This window comes from Embiotoca jacksoni, unplaced genomic scaffold (genome assembly GCF_022577435.1).
Source record: "Embiotoca jacksoni isolate LCO1_2020_lvr unplaced genomic scaffold, fEmbJac1.0.p SCAF_51, whole genome shotgun sequence".
NCBI lineage: Eukaryota > Metazoa > Chordata > Actinopteri > Embiotocidae > Embiotoca > Embiotoca jacksoni.
The window spans coordinates 1202828-1226128 of NW_027185405.1; the positions used below are offsets into that span (position 1 = coordinate 1202828).

At 42.5% G+C, this 23301-nt stretch overlaps 3 protein-coding genes across 3 annotated transcripts; 1 reads left to right on the forward strand and 2 right to left on the reverse strand.

Moving 5' to 3' along the window:
• The first annotated feature begins 1833 nt into the window (after nucleotides 1-1833).
• LOC138211969 (E3 ubiquitin-protein ligase TRIM39) lies at nucleotides 1834-7591 on the forward strand. Its single transcript, XM_069172183.1, has 15 exons — nucleotides 1834-1940; nucleotides 2159-2300; nucleotides 2475-2721; nucleotides 3735-3949; nucleotides 4064-4168; nucleotides 4593-4688; nucleotides 4810-5043; nucleotides 5123-5270; nucleotides 5670-5717; nucleotides 5853-5879; nucleotides 5975-6039; nucleotides 6314-6424; nucleotides 6738-6856; nucleotides 7004-7100; nucleotides 7223-7591. The coding sequence occupies exons 2-15, from the start codon at nucleotides 2160-2162 to the stop codon at nucleotides 7373-7375; spliced, it is 1806 nt and encodes a 601-aa protein (XP_069028284.1). The 5' UTR covers nucleotides 1834-1940; nucleotide 2159; the 3' UTR covers nucleotides 7376-7591.
• Nucleotides 7592-10062: 2471 nt separating this feature from the next.
• Nucleotides 10063-11157, reverse strand: LOC138211918 (uncharacterized protein PF3D7_1120000-like). Its single transcript, XM_069172116.1, has one exon. The coding sequence runs from the start codon at nucleotides 11155-11157 to the stop codon at nucleotides 10063-10065; it is 1095 nt and encodes a 364-aa protein (XP_069028217.1).
• Nucleotides 11158-13496: 2339 nt separating this feature from the next.
• Nucleotides 13497-19283, reverse strand: cmasa (cytidine monophosphate N-acetylneuraminic acid synthetase a). Its single transcript, XM_069172227.1, has 8 exons — nucleotides 18877-19283; nucleotides 18095-18237; nucleotides 17847-18002; nucleotides 15979-16115; nucleotides 15790-15884; nucleotides 15466-15646; nucleotides 15204-15369; nucleotides 13497-14887 (listed from the first exon to the last, which is right to left on the reverse strand). Exons 1-8 carry the CDS (start codon nucleotides 19089-19091, stop codon nucleotides 14676-14678), a joined length of 1305 nt encoding a protein of 434 aa, XP_069028328.1. The 5' UTR covers nucleotides 19092-19283; the 3' UTR covers nucleotides 13497-14675.
• Between the last annotated feature and the right edge of the window lie 4018 nt (nucleotides 19284-23301).

The following is a 23301-nucleotide window of genomic DNA, read 5'->3' on the forward strand; positions in this document are numbered from 1 at the left end:
ATGGCGACAATGCACAATGTACCGGAGGAACCGGCCTGCTGGTTCCACTGATCAGCAGATAATACAGATCACTGCAAAGCAAGCACAAACAAACCAGCAGGTCACAACATTCAACTTGTTCTTGTTCTTTTTTTATGATATGTTCGCCACATTTTAGAGGGAAATATATTTATATTTACTGAACTTTGGTTAACCGGCAACTGTTGGTTAAGATTTTACACATGATAGTTTATTTATTATTATAAATATAACCATTAGATGGTGTATACATTTGAATTAATTTGTCATATTTAAATATTACACTGCTGTAAATCGATATAAAAGAATTTTTCTACGTAAGACTTTACGATAAATGTAGGTGCACCCACTTTGTCAGTAAAACATATCGGATGTATGTTGAGGGTTTGTCGCACAATAAAAGGCCAACTGATCTAAAAATGTTGCTGTGCTTTGAAAACCGTGTTTAATCAAATTAGTTTGAGCTCTAAGAGTGAAAATGACGCTTCTTCCTGAGACGACAGTTTTATAACCGACGAAGACTTTAAAGAAGAAGAAGTCCAGCAGCCTGACCTTTCTGCAGGTCAATAAATCTGCACGTCTGCAAACACCAACCACCAACTGTTCTGTTAATGAGGTTGTTCTCTGAACGTCCTATTCGAGAACACGCCGTCTTAAAGTCTGCTTATCTCGTTTCGGATCGTTGGTCGAAAGGAATGATGAACGTGAGAAATGTCACTGATCCACATGCAGCGAAAGTAAACAAACAAAATGCACCAAAAAAAAGAAAAGAAATCTCACACAGACGAGTTCAAAGGAGCTGAATCGCACAAAGACGAGCGCCGGTGACAGAAAGCACGTTTCCCCACAGCTCCGCGTCATCCTGCCGCAGACCGACCACACGATAAGGAGAGCTCATTTTAAGCGTCATGCCAACACGGAGCCTCGGTCACGTAGACCCGAGCGTAGTGTTCAATCTGCGGTTTACTCGTTGTCATTGACGTCTTTGTGGTTAAAATACCAAAGTGAAGTCTGAGAAATATGAGCTGCAGGGATCGGAGGACGATGTCAGCCCCCGCCTATTTACATGTTAAAAAAAAGATTATGAAAGGAAATTACATTACAGCATTTATAAAAGGTTTATTAGTTGTAACCATTTGCTTTATTAACAGTTAATACATAATGAGTTCATGCTCATGGGTAAAGAGATGCCCCCTGACCTGCCTGCCCTCTGGATGGCGCCGCATCACCGGGTTGGTGTGAACCACCGCAGCAACAACAGCAACAACAGAAACAACAGCAGAAACAACAACAGGTGGTATTTTCATCACAATTAGAGCAGCTTAAAAAGTATATTGTGATTTATTTATTTATTTATTTTAAACAGGACAAGTAAGAAACAAATTCCTCTCGTCATCCAGCCTCAAAATGAATCACTGTCAAGTCATGATCTTTAGGACACTTCCAGGAAACTGTGTCTGACCCCACCTAAAGCAAAACATCCTGCAGACTGTTTGTAGAAATAGAGGTTGAGTGTTGGACCTGTGTCCTCTGTGTGTGTGTGTGTGTGTAAACTCATGTGTGTCTGTGTGTACTCCCGGCAAACAATAATACAAGATAAATCAGTGTCGTGTGTGTGTGTGTGTGTGTGTGTGTGTGTGTGTGTGTGTGTGTGCGTGTGTGCGTGTCCCCAACGTAACCAGTTCTGCCACATTTACCTGACATACCGGTGAGTGGGCGTGGTGTGACTTCCCTCATCACAGGATAGGAAAATCCCTTCCCTCAACAACACACACACACACACACACACTTATACACCTGTGGGAGCCAGACACACTCCAGAAGTGAGAGTGTGAGCGATCGGGATTCAACCAAAGCAGAAAAGATCCGTTTTCAAACATCTCTGGAGCTTTTCTGGATTTAACCGCTTCAGCTGCATTAAGGTATTATCTCTTATTTCATCTTCAATACTTCACTGATAGTTGCAGTGGCATTAAAGCAGGAGAGCTCTTCTACCATTGCTGGGCATTAAAAATCCAATGTAATATTTTTTCAGTCCAAAACCAAAAAGCTTTTAATTTATGTTAATATAAAGCACAGAAAAGCAGGAGATTAAAGGAGATTTTGTTATACTATGTCTTTTTCCTCTGCTTTCCCACAGGATGTCCTTACATGGCAGTTTCCTGTCTGTCGAGCAGTTCCAGTGCTCCATATGCCTCGATGTGTTCACGAACCCTTCGTCCACGCCGTGCGGCCACAGCTTCTGCATGGTCTGCATCAGCCGGTACTGGGACGGATGTAAGGTGGGTGAACGTCCAACCCAATATTAACGGCTTGTGTTCCTTCCTTCCTCCACATTTCCCAGGTTCTTCCTACTTCTGTCATCCCTTGCTTCCCACTGCTCTCTCTACTTATTTTTCATCTTTTTTTTATTTTCACTTCCTCCCCCACTCATCCATCCCTCCTTCCTCCTGCAGCTTTGCCAGTGTCCTCTGTGTAAGAGGACTTTCCAGAAGCGACCGGATCTGCAGATCAACCGGACGCTGCGAGAGATCACCGATCAGTTCAAGTCCATGAAAGGTGGAGGAGAAGGGGGGAGGGAGAAGCGAGGAGGTAAAGGAGGTGGAGGAAATGCGGGCGTATCGGACGACTTCTTTTACGAAGTGAAGAAGCTGCCTCGGCCTCCGCCCAAGAGACCGTCGACGCCGACGCCACCGTCTCAGAGTAAGCCGGAGTGATGGGTTTCCATTTGAGAAGTTCTCAGCTGAAACTAGTTTTCAGATGAGATTTAAAACGTATAACTGGAGAATGCAAAATGTACCGCGAGGGAACACAAAAAGTTGTCCTCAAAAAGCCTCTTCCCGAGGGCGGCGCCCTACTGTGTTTTTGTGTAGTATGTAAATTCATCCAAGTTATAAATAATAATAAGAATACAAAACTTTATTTCTACAGCACCTTTCATACAAGAAATGCAGCTCAAAGTGCTTTAACAGCGAGACAATCACATGCACTCAGTGCTTCACATTAAAACAGATATAAAGCCAAATAGAATTTAAAAGGCGCAGCAGTGTGAAGTGCAGGAGAGTTGCAGGTGTAGCCAGTTAAAGGCTGAAATAAAATGTGGTCTGAGCGAGCTTTCCTGATTTCCACACGTGTGCTTCACAGCTTCAGAGCAGAACTGACATAAAGCTGCTTGGTATGGAAGGAGGAGTTTAAAATCCGTCCTGCGTTGCAGGTAGTTCAGAGCAGCTGAAACAGGACTGATGTGTTCTCTGCTCTTGGTTCTGGTTGACCGCCGAGCTGCAGAGTTTACGATCAGCTGAAGTCTCGCCATTCAGTGGTGAAGTGCTGTTTCCTCCTTTGACAATGATTCCGTTTCAGTCCTGCTTTGTTCTGGGACCTTTGCGTCTCAGAGGAACGCTGCAGACCCGATAGTTCAACACACGAGTTCAACTGGTCAGCAGCACGTTTCTGCAGATTGGCTGTCCTGTCAGAGTTATGCTGCACAGCAGCAATCTTTACCAAGACAAGTGGTCAGCTGTCATTCTCGTATCTCTGAGAAGGTTAACGCTCATAAATATCAACGCTGGTTGGACATGTTTACCTTTTCATTTCAGTAAAGTGTCAGCAGCTCTGCGGGTGTTTCACCAAAAACCAAACGATGTAAACTGAAGTCCTTCCTACATGTTCATCCTCTGGGTCCCATGATTTTTCTCTTGTGTCTATTGTCTCCCGAGGTGACACCATCCCAACGTCGCTTCAACCAATCACAACCGCGCTGGCTTCGTCGGTACCGAACCCCAGTCCCATCTCTTCCCTGGCCTCCGAGCTTCAGACAGGTCACACTCCAAACGTCGTCTCGCGCCCCAGCGGCCGCAGACGGTTCACGCTGAGCGGGGCGGAAAGCATGCGCAGCCTCTCTGTCTGTGACGTCCACCACAGGGGGATCATGGTACAAAGACCTTTATTTAAACTTCAGAGCTGTCATTGATTTTCCCCCTTTTTCATTTACATTTTGTTTTTTTTACTGTTCATGAAGGAATACGTCCCCCTGATTGTTTTTCAGATTTACTGTCGGACCGACCGAGTGTGCATCTGTCCCGACTGCGAGACCGAGGACCACCAGGGTCACGACACGGTCGCTGTGGAAACCCAATGGATGGAGAACAAGGTCGGCAAAAACAAAGTGAAGAAAAAGACGAGGAACAGATTGATGTTTTAGACCTTTTGTTTTAACCAGAGAACGACGGGCCGTCACCGAGCAGGCGTTGGATGATGTGTGACAGGAGGAAGTTCTTTAGCCATCGAAGCAAATGTTCACATCCTGAGTGTGTCGTGGGACTCTTTGAGCTCAGAAGAGTTTCATGCAGTTCTAGAGAACTGAAATTTATTCTGTGGATTTATTTGCATCTTTATGATGATCCACATAAGTCCAAAATATCTTCTCACAGTAGTTTTACTCATTTTCCTTCTCATTATTGCTGCACGCTCTAAAAATAAAGTTGAGCTGTTTTCTCTCCAGTTGAATTGCTTATTGGTTTGAAGGAATGAAGGGAGGATGTTAACACGCTGACGAGGTCCTATTTACCGTGTAGGCTCAGCTCAGTGTGTCGCAGCAAGAAGTGCAGGAGTTGATCAGACAGAGAGTCCGAAAGATTGAAGAGACCAGGATGTCTGTGGCTGAACTGCAGGTAAAACACACACACACACACACACACACACACACACACACACACACACACACATTCATAAATACCACAATTGTATGGTGACGGTACCAAAAGATCAACATTTCATTCTCCAACTGTTCAGCTGGCGGTGGAGCAGAAGACGGCCGGCAGCGTGCGTCTGTTCTCGGCGCTGGTGTCGGCCATCGAGCGCTCCCAGGCCGAGCTGTTGGAGGTGATGGAGATCAACCGGAGGGCGGCACAGCACCAGGCCAACGCCACGATACGGCAGCTGGAGCTGGAGGTCGAGGAACTGCGGAGGAGAGAAAGCCTCCTCAACAAGCTCGCACAATCGGACGACCACATACACTGCGTCAAGGTTGGTGAGGAGTTCAGGTTCAGTTGGACGATGTAGAGTCAGATTCAGGGAGGTTTATTCGCTCCCACCTTCTTCCCAGACGTTCCCCGTCCTCTCCAGTCCCCCGCCCACCAACGACTGGTCCGGGGTGTCGGTGAACTCTGACCTGGGAATGTCCACCGTCTGCAGGTCTCTGGCAGCTCTGGTGGACAGGTTCCAGGAAGATCTGAAGAAAATCACAGAAAAAGGTCCGTGAAATGCAAAACGTGGCTCGTTTCCAACCGTCACGGACGAGGAAGACACAGAGACCTTTTGTTCAGTCTTGTTTTTATAACCCAGATTATTGAGTCTGTAGAAACACAAGTAAACGGGGGTTATTAAAAAAACCCTAAAAAGAAACCACACCTTTCCTCTTGAAGTGTTTGTAAGGATTGCTCCATCATTAAGTATTGAAATACTGCCCTCTGGTGGTGCAGCTTAGTATGCGCTGGTCCACACAAACTGCAAGCAAATAAACAGAATTTTTCTTTTTTGAATTTTACAATTTCTTTCAGGCACATTTCTCCAGAACAGTTCAGTAGTTTGTGATTTATACTTGAGGTTTAATTGTGTCACCTCCTGATGCATGTCATCTCCTTTCTGTCCAGGTTTTCCTGCCCCAGGACTGGAACCCAGTCCGGTCCGGACCCAGCCCAGTGAGTGTCCCCCCCCCCCCCACCTCCGTCTGACAACACGTGTTCACACTGCTTGTAAACTGGGGATTAATATCTGCTGCATGTGCTTGTTTTCATCTGATAAATGTGCTTTTTTTTTTTTTTTTTTTCCTGCAGGGATGAAGAGAGTACAGGAGTATGCACGTACGTCACATTTACATAAAGTAAATTCAGTGGGAGTAAAATGATGCACAGTCAGCAGACTAAAATAACATTCCTGACGTCTTCCTTCAACACAGTGGACGTAACTCTGGACTCCAGCACCGCCCATCCCAGACTGATGCTGTCGGAGGACATGAAAAGCGTGAGACACCTGCTGAATAACTATAATATATATAATAATAAACTACTCACAGATGATTTTTGTTTGTTTTCAAAAATATATACGGTGTGTGAATCGTTCAGTTTTTAACTCGTCTGCCATCTTGAAAAGTTCTCCAAATGTTTTTGCATGAATCGCATCGAAAGCATTTTTCCGTACAAAAAAAAAAAAAAAAAAAGAGTATGATGTAAATCTACATGAACTATAAATGGCTCATATGAAGTTGGTTCGTGATGAAGTGCGTGTGTTTCTGCAGGTGCGGTGTGGAGAGCGACATCGGCTGCTGCCGGACAACCCGGAGCGGTTCGACAGAGTCGTCTGCGTCCTGGGGAGGGAGGCCATCTCTTCCGGGAGACATTATTGGGAGGTGAGAGGTTTGTCTCCGACACCAATGTGTTACTGCAATCCAAAACTTCTCCTCTGATTATTGATTTTTCTTTTTTCCGGCTGTAAAAATAATGTCAGGTTTGCAGTATTAATAAAAATCAGGAGAAAAGTCACGATACGTTTTTAACATAATGCAACAAGTTGTTGCAAATTCAGATAAATATGTTATTATTAATGCCTATTTGACATTTTAACATGATGTCAGACTCGAGCTACTGGCAACCGTCCAGGCCGGCCTTTCATGCCTTTCATGCCTTTCATGCCTTTCAGTATTTTCTGAATATGTTGAGCAGGTGGAGGTGGGCGGGAAGACGGACTGGGATCTGGGCGTGTCCAAGCAATCGGTCAACAGGAAGGGGAAGATTGAATACACCCCCGGCAACGGATATTGGTTCCTCAGTTTAAGAGACAAGTGAGTCTAACCATGAAGCAGTTACCTCAGACTGTATGAGGGACGTGTAGAACCATGACAAAATATCAAAACACACATTTGCATCGCGGAAAGTTTTTTTTTATTGTCATTAATTTCCTTTTCCTGTCACTTCGTTCTTCATCTCAGGAGTAAATACGCCTTTCGCTCTGAACCCTCCACAGACGTCCACCTCAACCTCCGACCTCATAAGATCGGGATATTTGTGGACTTTGAGAAAGGACAGGTGCGTTATGGGAAATATATCTGACATAACTCGACTTCTTCTGACAAACATGTAACTTTATATGGCTGATCATCCCGTGTATTTTTGTTGTTGGTGTCCTCCGTTTTCTCTCGGCTCTGCAGGTGTCTTTCTACAACGTTGATGCTAAAATCCACATCTACACGTTCAATGACACGTTCACCGAATGCATCGTCCCGTTCTTCAGCCCCTGCACCAATAAATCGGGAAAGAACGACGTGCCGCTGGTTATCACGCCGGTGAACATGACAGAGTGACACCTGGAAGTTATTGTCTCTCCTCAATAAAGCTTCTTTACTTCGCTGCTCTGTAAAAATAAAAAAAACAACCTTGTATTTAAAAAAATAAATAAATATTCATCTTTGGCTTCTTAAACCTTTCTATTGGCAGATGTTGGTGTCGCACTGTGAAACATAAAAATTTGAATGTATTTCAAATCTGATCATTTATTAAAACGGTCCCATTTTCTGATACACGTGGATGTCTGTGTTTTAACATTACTAAAACTCATCAAGGCGTAACAGAAGTAAACTGAGAGCTGCTCCTGAACTGTTCGTAATACAGGTTTGAGTTTGGTCTCTTCACAAGGGAACACTTTTTAACACACTGAAGTAAAAGTTAGGTTTTTTTATGCAAAAAAATGACTACAGAGCTGTGACCTGGAAAACACAATGGGATCACAGTATAAAGTCCTGATTCAAGTCTGATTACAATGCCACAGAAAATGAATATTTGACATGTTTGTCTGAGGGTATGTCCAGGTGTTTCCAAAAAAAAAAGAAAAAGAAGCCATTTGGAGAAAGAGAACACATCAAACTATTTACAGCAGCGCATCTGACCACCATAAAGTTTGTACAATTTCAATAAGACATTGTTTTCATGTAAAAAAAAAACAACCTCAATAATATAGCAGGACGTACAAGGTGACCAGACATTGAAGTTTCTATTGGCTCGGTGAGCTGTCAATCAAACGTGGAGCGTTCAGGGAGACACGCTAACGGCCTCGCAGCAGAGCTAACTAAAGGGAACCATGTGGATTATGGATGTAATGATGCGTTTTGGACTGAATACTTTTCTGGCTTGGATTCACTGGACCTCTGCCGACCTAACCAGACCGTTTTTATCTGACTTTTATTGATCGTCGCTGGATTTATGAGGCTTTATTGGTGAGTTATGTCAATATTGTATGTTTGCTTTCCAAAGACATCTCACATGAGGTGCAAAGGTGTAGAATATCTAAAGAACACTATTTTCTCAGAACACTTTACTGCTGACCTCATGCTAAAGAAATGAAATCATTTCTAAGTTTGGTGAACAAACTCATCCTAAAGTGTTTTATTATCCTTCTTAAAAGCGCTGTAGTTCCATAGTTTGAACACCAGGGGGAGTAATTGTTACATCTGTGGAGAAACAGCACAGATGTCAAATCATGATTAGATTAGATTAGATTAGATTAGATTAGATTAGATTAGATTAGATTAGATTTTATTTTATTAATCCCACAGTGGGTAAATTTGTTCGTCACAGCAGCAAAGAAAACCAAAAAGTGCACACAATATGAAAAATGTTACATATACGTATAACATGACATAAAATCAATAAAAAAATTATTATTATTTTAGAATGAATACACACACAGACTATATACACAAAAAACCAAACCAAATAAAATAAAATAAAAATAAATAAATACATCAACACATACCTTCACTTTAACGCATAAAAAGTTAGTTTCTTCCTTAAATTTTTACCAAAGACTTTTGAATTATAACTGCTACAGTTTAAATCTCTACACAACTTCATTTAAAGTGTTGGAAAGTAACATTAAGTACGTTTTCTCAAGTACTTCACTCTTTCAGCAGGTATTTTTGTATTTGTATTTGACTATATATTTTGTTTAAAACCACATCCACATTTGCAACATTGTCTGTTGTCGTGGCTACAACTTTGTGATCAATCAGAATCAGATTTATTAGCCAAATTACTTATAAATCTGGACAGACGTGGATGTAAATGGCAAATTAACAGGTTGTTGGAGACATTAATACAAACATGAGGCACTAATTCTCATCTTATAATGCCACTTTACACTTATGGTCCAATACATGTCAGAGGACAATGTTGTACTTCACTATTTCTACCTGACAGGTGTAGTTACTAGATGCAAGACCAGATGTTTATTTTATTTGTTTTTTTATTTTTTATTTTTTTACAAGTGTAGAGGTAGGGATGGGGGAGAGGGATGGGAGATGGGAGAGGGATGGGATGGGGGAGAGGTATGGGAGAGGGATGGGATGGGGGAGAGGGTTGGGACGGGGACGTGGCCGAGGGTTTTGATGGGGACGTAGCCAAAGGTTGGGATGGGACGGGGCCGAGGGTTTAGATGGGGACGTGGCCGAGGGTTGGGATGGGACGGGGCCGAGGGTTTCGATGGGGACGTGGCCGAGGGTTTAGATGGGGACGTGGCTGAGGGTTGGGATGGGACGGGACGGGGGAGAGGGATGGGATGGGATGGGATGGGGGAGGGGAATGGGATGGGGGAGGGAGGAGAGGGATGGGATGGGATGGGATGGGATGGGGCCAAGGGTTAGGATGGGATGGGACGGGGGAGAGGATTGGGATGGGATGGGATGGGACGGGGGAGGGAGGAGAAAGATGGGATGGGATGGGGGAGAGGGATGGGATGGGATGGGATGGGATGGGATGGGATGGGGCCAAGGGTTAGGATGGGATGGGACGGGGGAGAGGATTGGGATGGGATGGGATGGGACGGGGGAGGGAGGAGAAAGATGGGATGGGATGGGGGAGAGGGATGGGATGGGACGGGACGGGGGAGAGGGATGGGAGGAGGATATGGTTGAGGCTAGTTGAGGAAAGTGGTGGGTGAGGGTGGAGAGGAAGGGTGAGGTTTGGGGGAGGAAGAAGAGGGAGCGACTCTTCTGCTTCACTGTTGTTTGTCTTTCTTGTTTTGGTGCATCCACTTGGAGATACTCCAGCTGCGTCTGTTCTTTTTCTGCTTCTTCTCTTCTTTCGCCTTCTTTACGAGCTCGTCCTTCTTCTGCACTTTGTTTTCCAGCTCCTCGTTCACCTCCTCTCCTTTCTTTTGAAGCTCCATCTTCTCCTCTCCACTTTCCTTTTTGAGGTCCTCGAAAACTAGTAAAAGGACATTATACTTCTCCTCAAATTTTTTATTTGCCATGTCCAGTTCCTTGCTCTTTTCCTCCAGCCCCTTCTTTACTTCCTCCAATTCTTTTTTGTCCTTGTTCACCTCCTCTGCTTTCCTTTGAAGCTCCATCTTCTCCTCTACACTTTTCTTTTCGAGGTCCTCAAAAAGTAGTAAAAGAACATTATACTTCTTCACAGCGTTTTTCTTTTGCTGTTCGAGTCCTTTCTTTACTTCCTCAAAGTCTTTGTTCTTTTCCTCCAGTCCTTTCTTTACTTCCTTCAGTTCTTTCTTCACTGCCTCCAGTTCTTTCTTGTCCTTACTTTCTTTGTTGTTGTAGGGTTTGTTAATTGTCCCATTAGTTTTGTCCTGCTCCCTCAGCAATCTGTACTGTTTTCCCAGTAAGAGCCTTTCTTCCTTCAGGCGCCTCTTTTGGTCTTTCATGCTGAGGATTGCCTTGTAGGCGTTGTCCTCCGTCTCCTCAAGGACCATCTTGTTGTTCTGCAGGTCTTTTCTTTGTTCTTCCAGCAGTTTTTCCTCCCGCACCATGTCTGCCAGAGGCGGAGGTGGTGTCTTGACTTCCTGCTGTTTGTACTTGTTTGCTCGCTCTGCCTCCAGAAGCTCCGCCAGCCCGTCACGCTCCAACTTCACGTTCTTCACGTGGTTCTCCATGGCGGTCACTTTCCCTCTTTGCTCCTCCATCTTGCAGGAGTGTACTGATTTCTGCTCCATCAGTGCGTTGATGTGCTGCTCCATTCTTTGGTTTTGTTGTTTTAAGTAGGTATTTTCACTCTTGCAGGCGTCGTAGGCGCCGCGCAGACCATAATGGTCGTTCTGCCGGCTTTGTTGGTGAAAACTTCTTGTGTACTGGGCCATGGCACCGTCAAATAAAAACACGGTATACAATTGAAGCAGTGGATGCTTGTCAGTAATGCAGTAGTCTGGAGCAGACTGTACTGTTGTACTGTTGTTCGGTTGTACTGTTGTACGGTTGTACTGTTGTACTGTTGTTCGGTTGTACGGTTGCTGTTGGTTATTCTCTGTTGATGACTGTTACTTGTGCTCTGGATCACTCTTGACTCGAGATACTTGTGTAGGAGAATGAGTTGATGTGAGGGAAGGTTCTGATATTTATAGACTTCAAAGGCAATTGTGACATCACAGTGGGGGAAAGAATGCCCCGCCCTTTTAGGCTCCACCTCCACACAAAAATGATGTTCCATTCCCTTTAGTCTCATCAGAGGAAGGCCCCGCCCCGTTTGACCCCACCCACAACGATCTGGACAAAAATATTATTTTATTTATTTTATTTTTATTTTATTCACTTTATTAATCCCCGAGGGGAAATTTCTTCTTATGTAATTTTAGACTATATAATTTTAGATTATATAATTATATTACATAATCATGTAGTCATAATTATTACACAATTATATTATAATATATAGAATTATAGAATATATCTATTTATATAATTGTGTATTATAATTTATTTTATTAAATAAATATCAATACATTTTCCTTCAAGCCAAGAAATTGCTCATAATTTTTCCAGTTGACAATCTTATGTGATTGACAATTAATCTATTTTCTCAGATGGACATTTCTAATGCAGTCAGCAAAATGGATATCACGGATGGACGGACATTTGAGGAGGAGAAAAAACCTTCGGGCGCCCGAAGCCACAGAGAAAGTCAGAGTTAAAAAAAAAAAAAAAAAATGAAGATGATTTAATCGACTAAGATGAAATAAAGAAGAGACCAGACACAGGATGAGAAATTTGTTCAAAGACACGTCATGGATGTGTTTTTTCTACATTATATTTCTGTCCCTCCTTCACTCTGCTGCACACAATGATCAGCATCACAAATTAACCTCCCAACCAGCTAATTAGGCACAATCTTCTCTTTCTGTCTCCAGTAAATCATTTCCTCTTCTTTCCCTTTTCCTGTAACCATTCAACACACACACACACACACGCGCACACACACACACACACACACACACACACACACACTCACACACACACACACACACACACACACACACACACACACACACGCACACACACACACACACACACTTTCCAAGTCACTCAGACAACATGAATCGTGCATATTGACACGGACATCCTCCTCCAGGACTCTGCTAAGCAAACGTCTCCTCACTGAACGACTCCATTCAAATCACCTTTTATAGTCTCCGCTGCTCATTTCCATCGGCGGGACAGAAACAACGAGAGGACAGGGGAAAAAAGGACACATGCAGGGGACAAAAACAGGGAAGGAAAAATATAACCAATATTCATGTGGGTCCCAGATTGTTTTAGTTGTTTCTGTGCATAAATTTGACATTTATCTTCTGCATTTTCTCTCAGACTGCAGATGTTATGAAAAAAACAAACAAATATGTGGTCATTCATCACCGATGAGCCTCATCAGGTTTATTGAGTTTGACTGGGCAAATAAAATGAATCGTAAATGTGGATCAGTGATGGGTGTCTCAGTGTTTGTGGACAGGGTGGACTTCTGGCTTCATATTTACCTTACAGACATGAGAGAGATATATTCTCAACTTTAGGCGTAGTTTACAACTATGAACAGGCAACTATGAAGAAGAAGAAGAGCCATTTATTGGCATTGAACATTAGGCTAACAAATAACTCCAGTTTAGAAAATGCTTATTTTTAAAATATACAAACATATTGCTGGCAGTGAAAGGCACCAAGCATGGACACGGATAATGTATTAGGATTGAGTCAAATTCTCCACTCGTGTGCCATTAAACCACAGCAGAAGGAGGCGTCACGAGATGACATCAAACCATCTCATTAAGCAAATAGATGTTTGTCATGTTTCCATTATGTGCCGTATGAATCTGAAGAACTGCAACTTTGTCCTTAAGAGCATTTTAAGAGGCTCAGAAACGGTCATTATCTAATGTGGCTGTAAATAAGAGGCTGCTGAGTTTTATGTTGGACCAGCAACAGGCAGAATCAGCACTCAATGTTCACCTGCTGTTGAACCTACTCGTGCTTCTGAAACGTAATGTGTTCATTTCCTGTTGATCTCGTGTTCAACGAGAGGTTTGGACAAATTTGAACCAAAAAAGTCAAACTTTATTCAAGGCGTTCAGGCGTGTTTGGTGTCCTTGCAGAGTTGTGTTGATAAGCTTTGTTTAAGATTATAAAAAATAAAAAAAACACAAGACCAAGATTTTTGAATGAACAACTTTATTCACAAAATAAAATGACAATTTAATTAAATAAAGAGACATGAGACGAGCAGACATTGAAACAGAATTGGCACCTCAGAGAAAAGTGAACTAATGAAAGCTCAGAGAATTACAACTTAAATAGAGCATTGAAAATATTACAACACTTAGTGCAAATACAAGTCCTGCACGGTGTCAAACCTTCACGCAGCAAATCAATCTCTTCACAGCCAGCAGGTACAAACTAAAACCCTCAAATTCTTCTGTTTCCAACCAAGCAAACACAACAGAGCAGCAGGGACTCATTTTCTGGAAAAATACTCGCTCTCTTGCAAACAGTTGTCATCTGAAACGGCGATAAAACGTTCTGGTCAAAGGCAGAGAGTTAGCTTAGCATAGAGAGTGTAAAAGAGTCAAGCAACTGTAAAACTGTGACTTGTCCGGCTGGCTGCTTCCCCTGTTTTCATGTTCAACTTATCCAACAGGCTGCTGGTGTCATTTCCTCTCAGTGAGAAAGTGGATCAGTATATTTACAGTATTAAAATGTCAGATTATTGCTGTAAGCCGTTTAAATTAAAAATAAAAGGCAAGTGACTAATAAAACGGGAGCCAAGTTAAATCTGAACAGACATTACTTTTGGTATATTTTCCTCAAGTAAACCATTTAACATAGTTCCACTTTAGGGAGTGCCATATGGGATATGAAAATATCATTAAATTCAATATGAAAATTCATATTTATATAAGAGCAATGGGGAAGTGGTTTGGTTCAAAAAATGTCCAACAAGCCACAGCAATATCTTATCTTTTTTTTTGTCAAATATTTGAAGGCAAACTGTTTATGGTGACAAAAAAAACAACAACAACACTTCATTTGTTGTAATTGTTTTTTGGAAATTAGTCTTGGCTGCAACATCAAACCAAGGTTTTGATTACTTCAGATTTAGTTGTATTAATTCACAACATTACTTATCACATTTTGAAAGCCACTCAAATCTGAAAAACCTGATTGTATGAGACTTTAAAAAAAAAAAAAAAAAAAAAAAATCCAGCTATTTTAAAAATCTGATATGTACTGCAATATCTCAAGTGTGAAGTTTGATTTCTTCTATTTTTATGTATTTATGTGCCTCATCAGTGTTCCAGCTTACACCGTTCCCAGCGGAGCCAATTCCAGATGATTAGCTGCAGCGGCCGACGCCGTCCTGCTCCACCTTCGCCTTCGCCTTTTCTTTCTGCTGGAGAATGTGTTCGGCGAACTCCCTCACCGCCCCCAAACCTCCGACCTGATGGCAGGTGTACTTCGCTGCGTTGATGGCGACCACCGGAGCGTCTCCAGGTACCGCACTCAAACCGGCCAGGTTCAGGCACCTAACGTCCGCTTTGTCGTTACCTGACACGAGAAACAAGAAAGTCGTGAACGTAATCGGTCTGTGAACTAAAACCTAACTATCTGTTTCTAATGGAACCCGGCGGTGTGAGAGGAACAAACCGGCTGCACAAAGGCAAATACATCCACACCACTAGGAGGCACTAGTTTGAATTAAAATGGTTAAAACTGAACTCGAATAGCAACAAACTTCAATATATTGTGGACAAAAAAAAAAGCCAAGTGGTGAAGAGGAAACGTACTCGCGCGATAGAAAGTATCATCGGAATATATACAAATAGAAGCATAATGCAAATAATGAAAGGAGCAGGTGCTTTACCCATGTACGCCACATCCTTCCAGTCCAGCCTCCTCTTCTCAATGATTGACTGCAAATTGTTCAGCGGCTCCTCCCCCACCTGCAGGATCTTGCAGCCCGTCCTCTCAGCCAGCTTGTCCGACAGCACCTTCGTCACCGGGTCCTCGTTGGAGGTCAACAGCACGACCTGAAGAAGTGAGACGTGATGACGTGAGATCACATGACATGGTCCGGTTCACCCGTGCTGTTTTATAGAGCTGTAAAAAGAAGAAAGAAAAAAGACCTCCACATCTTCTTTCTTCAGCATGCGGATGCCCGTCATGTCTTTGGTATTAATGGAGACCATCTCCGCTCCCTCTTTTCCGGATACGGACAGAAAGATCCTTCCTTCTGTTAAACACCCGGAAATGTTGCAGAACATCAGGCGGACCACCTCGGGCGTGGCCCGGCCGAAGTAGCCGTACCTGTTCGGAAGATACGCAGTCTGGATAACACGAGGGAACGGACTGAACAAGTACCAGATCACAGGGGAGCCGTCCAATCAATAAGCCGGGCCCTACATGAACACAGCAGGTGTTTGTTGGACTGTTTTTTGCGTCCATCTCACCTGAGGACCCTCTGCTCCGCCACAGGCCAGTCGATGTCCACGTCGATGTCCACGCTGTACTGCGGCAGCATCTCGTAGTAGCCTAGCTTACCGCCCTGGTGAGAGAGGAGGAGGCAAACGAACAGCTTGAAACCGATTGGCGGAAACGCAACGTTGTGACCGGCTGAAGCGACCTCGCCGCCCGGTTACCTGCTGGAGCCCCTTGTTTACAATCAGGTCCCTCTTGGTGAAGTAGAAGGAGCCGTTCTCGCACAGCTCCCCGGCCCAGTCCTGCCGCCGCGGCCGTTTGGCTGGGTTCAGATTGAACGGCTTGGTGAGCTCCTCGCCTGAGAAGAGAGCCGAGGTCCAATTAAATCCAATACAAACGCCATTATTCACGCAGACATTTCCAAAACGCTCCGTAGCGTCTCAAGTCAGCTGGTCTCATTTACATGCGGCAGCTGGTTTGCCTTCCAAAACACCCGGTGCCGAGCTCAAAACGTACAACGGAGAGATCTTCGACCGTGAGGATGTTTTGTTTCCTTCTTCACTCGACGCAGCTGAACAAGCTTCCCACACACAAATAAAATGTGCTTCAGGTCTGCTGGAAAGTTACAGAGAATCCTTGCAGCACACGGGGCATTTGATATATATATCTCTATATCAGGTAATGATTCACTTAGACCATCAAGATAATCGCAGGCTTTGCTGACGCCGTCGGGACACGACTGCTTTCTGTGGTCAAACGAACACGATTAGACTTCAGACCTGAAGGAAGCAGCACAGATGCAAATCGGGTGGAGATATCGTAAACTATTGTCGGTTACTGCTACTAGTTACAAGTTGCTAAAGGTTTCGTAGGTTAATAAAATGTGCCGTTTTTGCAGTTGAACTTTTCCGACCGATACGGACTTTTTATTGGAGGTTTCTAAAAAGAATTGATATGCGCTGATAAAACAATGATCCTCTTAACTGAAGCCTTGTTCTTCTCATGGAAGCGTTAAGAGTGATTTTGATCCTTCTCATGCAGGTCTGGCCAAGAAAACAAATCCCTGTAATTCATCCTTGAGTCTTTACATTTCTCATGACAGGAGCTACACTATTGTGTCTAACAGAACAATGACATGAACAGCAGTGACTCCTCATCTTTTGCGTCACGACCGGCTCGTTCACTGCTCAGAGAAACCTTCATAAAGCCGAGAGCTGGGTGTGCCGGCAACGAATCCATCCGTAAATAAACACACCTGACAGCCACCTGCAGATAACCTGTTCTGCTGCTTTCAGGGGGAAGTATGCTACAATAAATACAAGGAAAACTATTTGCAATGACCACACCAGATAATTAAAACATTCATTTTATTTGCGATTGCAATTTGTCGTTGCAGGAAGAAGTCGCGTAAAAGTTTTTGATGCCAAATAAGAGTCAGTCTTGTTTGTAACGCGGTTCTTTATGGAAAAAAAATATACAAATAAAAACATGTTAACTTCCTTGTAATGTCCTCCTGCTCATCAGCTCAGTGACTTCAGTGGGAAAAAAACAGGAAGTGAGAAATGTTTTTATCATGAAAATATTGGCTTGTTTTTAGAATGAAGTAAAACAACCATCAAGAGAGGAAGACCTCCTGAAAGCGGCAGGTGTTTTGCACTCTTCGTTGAGCTCGGTTTTGATTGGGATCATAATGTGTGATTATTATGGGATCAAAGTCTACCGAATTGCCTTCTTGTACTTTTAGAGTACTGATAACTATCACTAAATCTCCCTGACACTAAAGACAACTTAAAAAATGTGTTCTTTCTAAAGCAGCTTCTGAAGTCTCTTTTTCTGTGATTTTAAAAAACAATGACGTCTTCGAGAAATGTCCGGTTTTTTTCCACAGTTTAAAATGCAGCCTGTGACAGCTGGAGGTTGAAGTTGGCTCACTGAAGAGCACATTTCTCCACCTCCTCATGAAAACATGAATCCCGCCCAGACGAAGCTGGATCGTGCACAGAAGACGGAACAAGGAAGAGCGAGGCGCCACACTGGGACGGATGCAGTTCATTTATAGCGATAATAGAAACTAAGGGTGACATCTTACTTCCTTTCTTGACCTCCTCCCACCGGAACTGGTGCGTCCGAACCACCGAGAAGACCGAGTCGAAGCCCTGCAGCGTGATCATCTCCAGCGCCTCCTTCACGTGGAACGGGTGGAGACACGGCGACGTGGCCTGGATGTTACAGATCACATCCACCTCTGAGACGACAAGAGGAAACTTTGTAAACCTACCGAGCCGCTCGTGACACTAATAGTTTGCGCGCGAATGGATCCGGGAGCGGTTGGCCGACCTGGGTTGAGCTGGGCGAACTCCTGGATGGTCTCCAGTGACGTGGAAGAGTCTCTGGAGACTTGAGGACTCCTCCGGTGCACCTTGGCACCCCAGGATTTTGCCACTTTCTCGATCTCGTCGTGGTCTGTTGACACCCACACACTGGGAGAATTAAAAGGTGTTGTCATTGTTATTGCAGAGTGAGGGTAAGTATCTCATTTCATGTTTTACTGTACTAGTACGTTGTGTTTATTAGGTCATTTTGAAGGAAAACAAAAAGTGGACTTCGGCAAGATTCAGTCCAGGTTACCTTAATAATCATGAAAAACACAATAATTAGTCAGTCTAAAAATGTCATATTGTCAAATTAAAAATAAAAATTTACAGTGACATAAATCAAAGTTGAGCATCGAGAACACTTTTTATTTTTCTCATCATAAACGACTAAAAAGATGACTTCTCAAAGTATGTTGTCATTCATTGTTCTTTACAACACTATTTATAATATATTTACACGTGTATTTCAATGCCATGTATGAAATTTTTGTTCTTGTTCGAAATAAAATGTTTACTCGGTTTGTTGTGACACGTCAGTTATTGTTATTACGACAGAGACTTGAACACAAACTATTTAGGATATAAAGTGTGGAATACTTTAATAAGATGCCGCACTGAATAGAAATATTCTAAAGTTATAGAGCATGAAACGGTAATTAAGCAGGTGTACTGTCTGTAAACTGGTGTTTAAAGGTACATTCAGAGCAGGTTTCCCACTTTATCCTCCAGTTATTTGAGTTGTACCTGTCGAACATGTCGGAGTCCACGGCAGCTCTCAGCACCCATCCGATGAGGGGCACCCCGGCCAACATCTTGATGTTTTTAAGGGGGATCCCCTTGCTCCCTCCTCTCGCCAGGATCAAGGCGGCGACGTGTTCCTTGTGGTCCGACCGGGGCTGCTTGCTGGCGGTCATGTCCCGGGCGTCCCCGAGAGCGTTCCGCTTCCTGGAAGAAGCCATAACGAGTCTGTCTGGTCTGTCAAAACAAAAACCAGAAACCAGAAACCAGCGGGTTTAACTGAAGGCTAAAACACGGAGCTGCTGCCTGCATTAATGTCCCAGGAGAAGGAGGAATTAAAAGCCAGAAGGCGGATCTATTTATACGGGTCGACTCAGTTGCTGATGATGATGATGATGATGATGCTGCTGCTTCTTTGGTGGTGTAATTCCGGCTTCTCCTGCAGGCACAGAGCTCACCAGCGCCACCTCCGGCCACGCAGGAATGAAGTGTAATTACAGCGACATTTCTCGACCTCCTTTTTTATTTTTTTTATTCAGTACAACCACGAGTTGAAGAAGTATTCAGATCGAAGTGAATCCTTACAAAGTAACATGGCACAAACATTACATTTTTGTGGTCTGGTGAAGGCGAATATCCCCCAATTAACCTTTATTATAATAGATAATATATCAAAAACTACTAAAACTTCCGTGGAACAAATTCCCCCAATGTTTTGTTATATAATGCGCACAATAAAAAAAAGAAGCAGTTTTACTTAAAACATCATAATAACGGTGTATATTTTCAAGCTGATTGTCTCCTCTTTGCCTCAGAATATTGTTGATTTTTTTCCCCTCCGTTTTCTTCCTCGTATTATTATAAATATGATGCCATTACTGTGCAGGTGAGCATTATGATGCGTCATATTAACAAAACAAAATCTTCCAAATCCGAATTCAATGTCTGTATTTAGTAATGAGTCTAAATGTGACAACCAGAACGCAGACTGAAGAAAGTTAGCAGTGAAGAAAGTGGATCTTAGCAGGTGTTCAGTCATTTCATACGCTCTATCGTGGATGAGTTAGACGCAGTAAAAACTGGTTGACTCAGCTTGACCTGCTCAAACAGGTTTATATGTAATGTAATTATGTAATAAAAAAGACTATCTTAATTCCAGGCACTAGAAACACTCATGCACTAATAAAATATGTGTCTATTTCTCTTGGGAATTTTTGTTTATAGCCTCATCAGGTAATTAGAATAAACAGTGTTGTGATATTATTGGGAAAAACTAAAGCTATTAGCAGGTTTCTGGTCTTTTTTTTTTCTCCACGTTTTCTTATTTTGACATCATCTTTGTCAGAAATAATCTTTAAACCAAACATATAAATTAAAATCTGACTTCACTTTGTGTAAGGTGAGTTAAAAATAATAGTGAGGGAATGTTGTTGAGTTGAAGATTACCCATACACCGGCTTAATAATAATATTATTTTTGTGTACTTTATAATAATTTCCCATAATCATATCAAACGACGATACAATAAGAGGCCACCAAATGTAGTTTAATATTTCCAGATTTTTCTCAAGCAGTTTTTCTGGTGTTAGATGCATTTTATCACAATTTTATTCAAATAACTTTTATTTAGAAGAAAATCTGCCTTCAAATGGACGATAGATGATGTCAGCAGTAAATAATATCTGCCTACAAAGTCAACATCATGAATTAATGATCACCGTTGACTTTGTGTTCATGATGCTTTGATTGTTTGATTGTAGCCCTACTGTATCACCAATACATTATTTTGTGTTTCAAAATCAAAGAGGCCTTTTGATGCCTCTTCGTTACCCCCTTTGACTATTTTTTTTTTTAACCAGGTACAGATCTTGGTTGACTCAGTGTTTGTGTTTGGTGACAGATTGAAGCCGTGATCTTCATGTTAACATGGTTCTAAACAGACTTTTGGGGGATTTAAACACACAAATAATAATACATTTCAAGCTGATACAGTCGATGTGTTTGTTTTATCAGACAAACATGTTTCTCATAAATTCTTGGGCACAAAATCAAAGACAGAAAATTGGATTCACATTCCTTAGGTTATATACTGCTAAAAAAAAAATAAAGGGAACACTTAAACAACACAATGTAACTCCAAGTCAATCACACTTCTGTGAAATCAACCTGTCCAGTTAGGAAGCAACACTGATTGTGAATCAGTTTCACCTACTGTTGTACAAATGGAACAAACAGGTGGAAATGAGGCAATTATCAAGACAACCCTATAAAGGAACGGTTCTACGGTTGGTGACCACAGACCATTTCTCTGTCCTCGTCCTTTCTGGCTGATTTTTGGTCACATTTGCATTTTGCCAGTGTCCTCACCACTAGAGGTAGCATGAGGTGTCTCCAACCCACAGAAGTTGCTCAGGTTGCAGCTCATCCAGGATGGCACATCAATGTACACTGTGGCAAGAAGGTTTGCTGTGTCTGTCAGCACAGTGTCAAGAGGACGGAGGACATACCAGGAGACAGGCCGGTCCACCGGGAGACGTGTGATCTGATTTTTCCACTTTTATTTTGAGTATGATTCTGAATCCAGACCTCCATGGATAATGATTTTGATTTCCATTGATCATTCTTATGTTATTTTGTTCTCAATACATTCCACTATGTAATGAGTGAAGATTTTCAACTGGAATATTTCATTCATTGAGATCTAGGATGTGTTGTTTAAGTGTTCCCTTTATTTTTATGAGCAGTGTATACTGCATGTGCTGTGTTTTACAGCTTCTCTCTGCTGCCCCTCCCTGTGGCCAAGAATGCGTTACTGCAGCTTTAATAAACACCTGTTACCTCCTCAAAATCTCAACAGGTGTCGACTGACTGACTCCTTCTGCCTCGTAGCGGTCCAAAGTCTTTTTATTTTTATTTTATTTCTTTACCGGAAAAACAAATCGAGTTCATATGTCAACTGTTCCGGTAAACCAGGCAGCAGAGGAGGAGATATGTTTTACTCGGAGTAAACTGCATGCCGACACGCACAGAACATGCACAAAATACACAGGTATGTTACCTGACCAGTGCTCGCACCCATCGCTGAGAAAACAGAGACTTTAAAAATAAAGTATACAGACAGATCTGCTACGATAACATGACGCTAACAGATCGAAGGAGGGAGAAAGAAAGAGAGGCAGTTCAGGAGAATCGAAAGTCGAAACCGAAATAAGGAGGTCGATGGTGATGCTCAGTGGAAAGTCAGATGTCATCACTTCTGTTTCACCAGATTAAAAAAACAACCATATGTAATAGGTAAAATCTTAAATTCATAGTTTCTCTTGACTTTTTAACAGTCAAGTAGTAACTTTATTATTTAAACATTTAAGATGCTTTACAAATGACACATTCTTAACTTATGATGGAACAATTCTCATATAGCACCATAATCGGGTTAAAATGTCCAATTCATCTGTTGCTTCACTCACTCGTTTAAAAAAACAACAACCTTCCCATCATCCTCAGTTGTAGCTCCACTTTGAGCTCAGTGCTAAGCAGCAAATGTTTTACACTAACACACTAAACTAAGACTGTAAACATGGCCTGCTAACATTGTCTATTTGAGCATGTTATTAAGTCAGTAAATTCATGATGGTGTCATTAGGTGGTCCTTCTGGAAATAACTCCATCATTAATTAGATATATCCGGAAAATAGAAATAGGTCCGGAAGAGGCTACCCAAGAGACGAGGTCACTGATCAGGTTGAACCGATGTAAACTAAACTTTACACCTTTCTGTCTTTCTTTTAAGCAGCTTCAGTCTGTCTGCAGGCTGGTTTGAGGGCCTTCAGAGAGAAAGCAAAACGGGAACTCTTGATATTTGAGGCTTTTCTGTGGGGACAAAGACTCGAGAAAGATGATAAAGAAAAATAACAAAACGGTATCGATGACAGTTAGGAAGGAGGCGTAGGAGTTAGAAGTGACTCCATCTGCCCGAACCACTCCGACAGCCCGGACAGCATACCGTTCATTCATGCCTTCATACTGCACCACTCCTCCTCCTCTGTTCACATGCACAGGACTCAACCGCTGACCAACCCCATCAAGTTTTATTTTGCATATTTTGAATGCTAGATTTGTTTATCTGGGCGTGCAGACTCGCTGTTGTTGGCAGAGGGGAGAAAACAACAAAAAAGTCACTAATAAAATATCCGCCTTAACCTGCTTTAAATGCCACGTAAGCAGCAGTGACAACAAAACAAAAGTGATTTCTTAGTTAATTCCATGAATACATTGTTGTATGCTGGTGACGTGAAAATTTGTGATTTCAATTTTCAAATTTTCAAATGTAAAAAAAAAAAAAGCTGCAGGGAGGTAAGATTGTGTAATTTAACCTGACAACGTGCTGTGAGCAGTGTGTTGGGGAATCCTGTTGCCATGGTGCCACAGTTC

Coding starts and splice junctions, on each gene's coding strand:
- LOC138211969 (XM_069172183.1), top strand. CDS start 2,160: ATGTCCTTACATGGCAGTTTCCTGTCTGTCGAGCAGTTCCAGTGCTCC. Junction 2,722..3,734: donor GCCGACGCCACCGTCTCAGA/GTAAGCCGGAGT, acceptor TTGTCTCCCGAG/GTGACACCATCCCAACGTCG. Junction 5,044..5,122: donor ACCACATACACTGCGTCAAG/GTTGGTGAGGAG, acceptor CCTTCTTCCCAG/ACGTTCCCCGTCCTCTCCAG.
- LOC138211918 (XM_069172116.1), bottom strand. CDS start 11,157: ATGGCCCAGTACACAAGAAGTTTTCACCAACAAAGCCGGCAGAACGAC.
- cmasa (XM_069172227.1), bottom strand. CDS start 19,091: ATGGCTTCTTCCAGGAAGCGGAACGCTCTCGGGGACGCCCGGGACATG. Junction 18,003..18,094: donor GTTCGCCCAGCTCAACCCAG/GTCGGCCAACCG, acceptor TTGTCGTCTCAG/AGGTGGATGTGATCTGTAAC. Junction 16,116..17,846: donor GGAGGAGGTCAAGAAAGGAA/GTAAGATGTCAC, acceptor CTCTCTTCTCAG/GCGAGGAGCTCACCAAGCCG.